General features: G+C 33.4%; 1 protein-coding gene across 1 annotated transcript; it reads left to right on the top strand.

The window, feature by feature from the left end:
* The first annotated feature begins 246 nt into the window (after positions 1–246).
* Positions 247–2,920, top strand: LOC149375400 (uncharacterized). Its single transcript, XM_089588786.1, has 7 exons — positions 247–406; positions 488–692; positions 754–983; positions 1,072–1,496; positions 1,850–2,225; positions 2,306–2,761; positions 2,851–2,920. Exons 1-7 carry the CDS (start codon positions 327–329, stop codon positions 2,876–2,878), a joined length of 1,800 nt encoding a protein of 599 aa, XP_089444912.1. The 5' UTR covers positions 247–326; the 3' UTR covers positions 2,879–2,920.
* The last annotated feature ends 5,388 nt before the right edge of the window (positions 2,921–8,308 follow it).

Here is an 8,308-nt window from a genome sequence, read left to right as displayed (position 1 = left end):
CTCAAAACAACTTTAAGGTCGGTAATTAACAGTTTTTTAAGCCGCTTCATGCATGTAATGGACTAGAAGCAGCTAAGTAAATCAAGATGGTATTAGTTATCACTGATATACTTACTGTACTGATACTAAAACCGTTATCTTGACTTGCGAGAATTGTGAGTCGTATATACTCACACTACAATAGGTTTTGTCACTTCCTTTAGTTTTGCTGCTCGTATGTTATAAACACGTCATCATCCAAGCTTGACCTGCCAATTCTAAGTGAATTTTTTAGAGTAGCAACACCTTAACTAGTTGTTGTACCATTATTCAAGGAATAAAAAACTATGGATACTACGAACACGATGTCTCTTCACAAAGCAGTGCAGTTAGGTGACGTTGCAATGATTCACACAATTTTAAAAAGGTATTTACCATTAATTTTAAAAGTAGAGTCAAGCTTCATAAGAAATCTTTCGTATAATTTACTAAGTAACAAATGCCTTAGAGATCCATCTTGTGTTAATGATTGGAATCGTGACTTAAAAACCCCTTTACACCTAGTCTACGATCATGTACGTTATGACAATCTTGTGCAAGCTGACGATAGATTATTGGTGATGCAAGTTCTTATTGACTATGGTGCAGATGTCAATGCTCAAGAAGGACATGAGGATCAATCAGTACTCTACTTTGCGGTCCATAAACAACAGGTAAGCAGTACTTTCATACAATGGAATATTTTTAAAAGTTTTAATCGTTCATTATTCAAAGATCAATGGAGTGGAGTGTCTTCTAAGAAATAAAACCGATCCAGATATCAGAAATAAATTCAATGACACAGCATTGCATTACGCAGTTAGAATGAGATCTGAGGGGATCATAAGGCTGTTGTTGAGCTATAATGCAAATCCCAACATTATTAATGTTATTTACCAAACACCTCTAGATTCCGTTATACACAATAACGACATTGATATCTTAAAGATACTTACGGAGTGTGGGTAAGCTAATTTTATTAGAGAATATTAATACTACTTTTTATTTTTTTTCTTATATAATCAACATATCCTTGTCATTTTCATTTTTCAGTGTTAAGAGCTCAAATATCTATAAAATAATATACACTGTACATCTTAAAACTAACTCCCCATCAAATAGGTTACTTCTAGAATATTTGTTTGAAAATGGGTCCACACTAGATAATTGCGGAAACTTTTCTTTTACCACTCTGTTCTACTATGTAGTTTCCAATTACGTTGACGTCGAAGACCACTCGTTTTGTGATTTACTCTTTGAAAAAAGCATTAAATTTGATAGTATAATGGGCTTTTCAGATCTGCATTTAGCTGCTTACAACCTTAATGTGGAACTTGTTGAAGATCTTCTTAAAAAAGGGATCAATGTTAATATCAAAAATAGATTCGATGAGACGCCGTTGCACGTGGTGTTGAAAAAGTATTTTGTTTATTTTACGCCGGACCATGAAAAAACAGCACGTCTCCTAATTGAGCATGGTAAGCTAAAACTTTTGAGTCGTTTTGAGCCAACATCTGCTTGGAATGTTATCACATTTAAACAAGTTCATTTTTATGTACTATACGTGTATACGCACGAGAAAACGAAAATTCAAAAAATACTGAGTAGATGGAAAACATATTTATTCTTGTTGCTAAACTTATTGGTTCTACGATAACCCAATCATTTAACTATTGTTTAACTACAATTTTTCTGATTTAAACTGATTTTTGTTTCAAGTGACCTAGATCTAAGATGGATAAATGCCTTTTAAATTATACTTTTTTCTCGTAAAAAACGACACAAAAAAGAAACTTGTAGCTAATACATAAAATGTGACTAATTTTTGCAGGAAGTAATTTGCGTGCACAAGACTACTTACGTGAAACACCACTTTCTTTAGCAACGAAAGTACAAGACAAACAGTTAATAAATCTTATACTTGCAAAAATAGCAGGAGTAGAACCGAGAACACTCAATAATTCACTGAATTATTTTGATACTTTATGGATGATGGACTTCAAGGATAAGCCCGAGCTATATGAACTTTTTGTTGCAACTACTCTGGGTTATGTGGAAATTGTTGATCGCTTGCTGGACATCAGTTTCATTGACGAAGAAAGCAAAAATTGTTGTCAAAGTATTAATAAAATTCTAGGTGTTGCTATAGTAAAGAAGCAGTGCACTATCATAAAAATACTCCTAGATGCGGGTTTTCGAGTTAGTAGGTTGGTCATTAAATTGAGAAAAAAAATTAATATTTCTTATGGGATTCGTCTTATACTTGCTTAATTTTATAAATCAACAGGCACTGGAATACTTACATATCAGTTTTACGGATAGATACATATGAAAAAAAGGATTTAAGGATACCCTGCTTATTCTGGGAGTTTAAGGATAACGCAACCATAAGCCAAATGATAAGACATACCTTTAGTTATGTTATTTCAGATAGACCTATTAATAAATTTACATATCTTTTGGTTTTTATGTACACCATATCCTTACAAAAGGATAATTTAAGCTCAGAATTAGTTCCATCAAAAGGATTGTTTAAGTTGCAAAATACTTTGTCAAATATTATGTCAGAATGTAACGAGATGCTAGACGAATTGAAAAAAGTTATAGCAAATGGCATGTCAATATTTGATGTCATAACGATGCCATTTAACTTGTTTGTGAAACGGTTAAACAATAAGGTGCACTTTAATGCTTGTAGAAACTTATATTTGTTACTTGAGAAGAAAAACCTACATTATTATGAGTACGTTATTGTTCATCGAATTAATTTAGCGATAGAAAAAAGGAATTTGTTAAATTCTGCAAGGCAGTGTGTAAACGAGCTATTTTTAGGTATCCTAGAGACGCTAGATTTTCATAGTCTGCCTGATAAAATTGTCTGGAACATTTTGGATCATCTCAACACAAGAGAATTAAGAAAACTTGTAAGACATGAGAAAACCAAATCGTTACTTGAACGTTTCAAGTCATTTTTATCTGGTGACCATGAGTAAATTTGTAACTTTTATTCGTCTGTAATAAAAAATAAATTGCTTTTACAATTTGACACTGACAATAATGGATTTATTTACCCTTTTATACGTTACTGACACTAACACTAACAGTGTTATTTTTGGGTCAACATGGCAGATTTTAGTTGGACATTTTGCCTTCTCATTATTCCGTGGTACACTACCTCAAATAAAGTTTCAATATGAATAACATACTAAATGCAATATATTTGTACATCTACTGATTTAAATCATAAAATAGTGTAGTACGAAGAATAGCTTTAACTGATAATGTAGTAAAAATTTGTCTGTCAGCAAAAGTTAGTTCATTAGGTATAATAAGCGTTGTATCAATCATACTTATTTCCCTAACAGCTCCTGACTGCACGTTGGCTTCTTTAATTCAAAGGCAAATAATTGAGTAAAAAGTTAATTTCCTTATCGTATTGTAAGTAATAATTGAGAACTTTCTTTGTCAACTTTTTAGAAGCAATTAAATCAGTACTATATTACGTAAAAAAAACATGATTGACACTTCTCATGCATTTATCGTTGGGAAACAAGTTGACTGCTTGTATATTTCTTTTATCCAAGTGCTTGTTGTAATATTTGTCTTCGGTAAGATAGCTAAATTTTTCAACAGAGAGAGTAAAGGATATAATTAATCTCCTTAATAAATAAAATTATTTGACTTCATTAGTGTACAATAAGGGGGGAAAAAAAAAAAATCGTTACTACATTATCATAATAGATGGAAGATGACTATTAAACTTGTGTTACCGTAATAGCACGTATACCAACGACATCCACCATAAAATGAATCATAGAACATTTATGACTCCACACGTTCTCAAGAATCAACATTTATAGAGTCCACCGTATGGATAATAAAAGCTTACGAGAATTCTTGCAAAGCCATTGCCCAACAGAACTGATATTGTGTTAATAGCTAGATCGTTAAACAAATCGATCCTTCATCAGACTGGAGCTTCCGTCCTTATCTCTAGCAGTCTTTTTAGCAAGTCTCAGTGGCTAATAAAAAAAAAAAAAAAAAAAAAATGATCGGACCCCCAGTAGAGCGGAATGTCTAGTTTTCGGAGCGCGTGTGCGTTCGCCACGGGTGTCCTTCCACGAACCGAAGAGTAAAAAAACTACGACAAGGAAGTATGATTCCGCTACACGTACTGTTGCGGTATTTTCGCGAAAGTATCGGCTGCGAAAACGCTACTCACATGTGTAGAGAAGGATGCGGTCGTTGCACTTGTTTAATTGGCGCCTACTTTGTGCCAAGTTGAAAAATCTCACGATGTATTTAATGAATTCGAGGACACGTTGTTGGAACTTTGGCTTTTATATTTAAGCTTCTGGATATTCTGGTATTCCCATTGCTCTTTTGTGTACAAACCTAATAATGTAAGTAATAAGCTTATCAGAGTGGAACCTTAATTTGGTCAGCAATTCACAATCATAACTTATGGTAATCTATGAGTAACATGATGTCTATAAAATTGATTGACAAACTGAACGGAGATATTAGTGTTGTACTGACTGTACAAAGGTACCTAAATATCATTTTTCTGTTTCCTAGCGTAATATTTGTAACGGTAAAACATCAAATTTTAGAAAAGTATATCAGTAACAATTCTTGTAGACTTTAACGTAGAAATGCATCAGTTTTTTAAACTGTTTAGCTGTCTTGTTTTTGTGTGAGTATATTTACGTCTATGTAATCAGTTATACCTCAGAAATCATTCGGACAGTTTTTATGATCTACGACATAGGCCCAGATTTATAGTTCATAGTGTAGTATTTAGAACAACTAACTATTACAAATCAAACCAAACAATACATCTACATTAATTAATTCGAGAACGAAATGCCATTTTAGGTCATAAAACGTTAAAGGCAGTTAACGAAATACAACTGAAATTGTACAACGTTGTTTGGATAGGATCATTAAGGGCTGTGTAAGATGTGGGAATATCTGAAGAGATGTGGCCAATGGGTGGGTAACAATATTGCCCTATACGAAACAATTCTAATGGATGAAGATAACATACGTATTTTTACATGTGTAGATTATACTCTTTTATATAACTTAGAAATCAGTACAGAGCTTTTCTCATTGCTTTTATTTTCCCCTATTGACCCACAATACCTCCTTAGGCCTCCCAGACCTCTTTCCAGATTCCTATTACCCATCCCACACAATAAGGAAAGATTTAACTGTTGTTTCGGTTCATTTTAAAGGTGCCAGAAATACTCGAATTAACTTTGTCTATTACTGAAAAAATTCTAGATTACTAGTGCCAATGATGGTAAAAATTGCATTAAACCTCGTGAGTGGAATAAAACTGCATATTTTCTCCTTTTCCCATACAAAATGCTCATTTTTCTCCAGGAAAAAATATAAAAATAATCATCGCTGAGTATACACATAGATGCTTTTATTTGGTTCAATCACACGCGGTACTAAATTAGTTATCCCAATCAGCATAAAACCGCAGATGGTTCCTGCTGTTCAGTTATCCAATCGCCATAAATGCTCGGTGAGTTAATGAAAATAAAAAAAAATAAAAAAATAAAAAATTGAAAAATAACTAAGCAATATGAACCTAGCCCCTAGCGCAATAAATACGTAGGCACACAAGTGTCTATTATGCGAGAAGGACAGATAGACAGCCGGGGGAGCGCAAAGGCAAAAAACTTGCTCAAGCCACAGCATCGGGTCTCCCTCGTCACGTTGCGCCACATAGCTACAGGGCCTTCCCCATTCTTCTCTCTCTCTCTCTCTTTATCTGTCTCCCGTCATTGCATAGGATTCGTTACGCGATAGGTCACGCGCGCGTTCGCGATTCCCCAAGAAAGTCTCGGCCCGTGATTCACTTCCTCCTCTCTTCCCCAACTCCACTGTACCTGCACAACACGTATCGCAACGTACACTCGAGCTCCATTGTTTTAATTAGCAGCTCGCGGCTGCGGCATAGTGGTACTTTTATAGCTTTCGGGAATCGGAAAAAAGACCGTGCCTGTCGGAGGAGGAATCCTCTGATAGGTGGGTATAGGGGCTTACAGCGGTGAATCTCTTTTCTGTTTTTTTTTTTGTTTTTTTTCCTCTGACGCAACTGTGCGCCTATAGCCTTTTGGCGGTTTTTTTTCCCCCCTCCTCGGACGGAACACTTTACTTTATTGATTGATTGATTTCATTGTATCCGGAAATTAATTATAAAAGTGGCAGGACTGCTTGCAACGCGAAGAGAATTTAATTTGAAAAACAGAACTTTTGTTTAGCGATAAAATTTTATTATTTCTTCATCGGTATATTGGTTCAGGCGTCATCGACGTTCTTTTTTAGTTTGGAATCGAATTACTTGATACCTGCTTCAGATCGCTTGAACGATGATGAAATTTCATTTTGAAAAAAAAAAAAAGACAGATTATTCGATTCGTGATCTTATAATTTAGTGGATTTCGACTTTAGTGTAAATGAATAAAAATAATCTAAACATCGCGTCAAACAAGTTATAAGACGAAAGATAATAAAATACCAAGTGGACCGTAAAAAAAAAATAATCATGGTCTCGTAAAAATCATCGGAATGCTTGAATAATATTTAAAATAAAAACCATTAAATTTCTAAGCCGGCCGAAATTACTTTCTAAGGAAAAAATCTCGCATAAAAGTACGTCTTTTAGCGTATACATACGCGTGTACATATATGTTACATAGGCCCGACCACATACGACTATTCCGCGAAACCGAACGCGGATACAAAAAAGTATTAAAAAGCAAATCAGTGCGAGCGCGTTAACGACCAGATTAGCCAGAGCTGAGACGCTTCTTGTGTGCGAGAGCTCATAATTGCCTCGAGAATTTTACGAGATTTCGGCGTTTTGCGGGCGGAAGGGGAGCTTGTCTTGCTTGTATCGCCGAAAAACCATTAATCATCGAGCCAGAGATACGGGGAAGAACGACGACGCATTACTTGAGAATGTAGGGGAAAATAAAAAGGTTGGAGTTCATATTTCTTTGCGCAAAAGTTCTGCAAAGACTTGCATATTTTACCTCAGATCGTACGCTGCTCTTTCACTTCTTTTTCTTTTGCAATTCAATGGATACACGCTAACCAGGATGGGTTTGGTACCTTAAGGCTTTTTTTATACTCTATCTTTAAAAAGTAGATGTAGATTGATTGCTTAATACCTAATGTCGGTTATGCTGATCGTTAGGATTTTATTAACAGTAGTTTTTAAACTGAAGCTGTGTATAGCTGTTGTCTATGGTTGATGAAAAAATGAGGAAAAAAAAAAAAAAGGTATTCACAATAAGGTTTTTTTTTCTGATGCCAGTACCACGGGATTCTTATGCATATAATTACCAAGAATGAAATTAATTTAATCACGTAATCTTATTTCTCCACATTTGTCTATTAGATAATGTCTAACTTGGGGGCATTATCAAAGTTTTTTGTTTGTTTTCTAAAATAGTCAAAAATTTGAAAAATTGTTAAGAAAAATGAATTTTTTTAATATTTCAACAAATTTGTTAGGTATCTGGACGACGGCCTTTAAATTATCAAACCATAAATGTACCACAAAAGTTTATTCTTAAATTTTATATCCGGAATACTCTAAATTTATTTTAATTACTCATTTTATTTGAAAACATCAATTAAAACTTAATTGTAAACTACAAGTTGCAGAATGAAAATTATAAGTGTCATTTGTCAAAAACATATATTTTACATGTAATGCAAACGTTAAATGTGTATAGGTAAAGGTTTACAGTATTTAAAGAAACTCTAATAAGTGCACGTATAAATTTCATACAAAGCTATCTAACTGATTTATAGGTATATTTAAACTCAATTTTTGAGTAAAACATATAATTTAATATTTTATTTGTAATTTAGTATTAAAGTGGAATGATTTTGCAAATTCTTTATTCAAATTCTTTGAAGTAGTGTTTACTCAAATTCAAGCTTCAATAATCAAATGCAAGCTTGAAAGAATTGCATAAGAATTTAAAGAGTTTATTTCTAACAAAAAAATTGTGACAAAACGAGGACGTTTACATTCGTTAGGTAAGATTAAATTATTCGATTGTGCAGTATTTTTTCAATTTATTCGATGAAATTACAACAATTAAAATAAAATATGTTCACAATAAAAAAAAAAAATCTGCGGGAATGAAATAAGTGTGTCTTCTAAAATAAAAACAATGATACTAAACACGATGGTTTAAAAGGAAATATTGAAAGAAATGAGTTGTAACATTTAATATGATGGAAAGCTCTTTTA

The sequence above is a fragment of the Copidosoma floridanum genome, unplaced genomic scaffold, assembly GCF_036245765.1.
Source record: "Copidosoma floridanum isolate Cflo_tuat_1 unplaced genomic scaffold, Cflo_Japanese_pri ptg000007l, whole genome shotgun sequence".
Lineage (NCBI taxonomy): Eukaryota > Metazoa > Arthropoda > Insecta > Hymenoptera > Encyrtidae > Copidosoma > Copidosoma floridanum.
The sequence above is the reverse complement of the archived record's forward strand: the minus strand, read 5'-3'. Positions and strand labels throughout refer to the sequence as shown.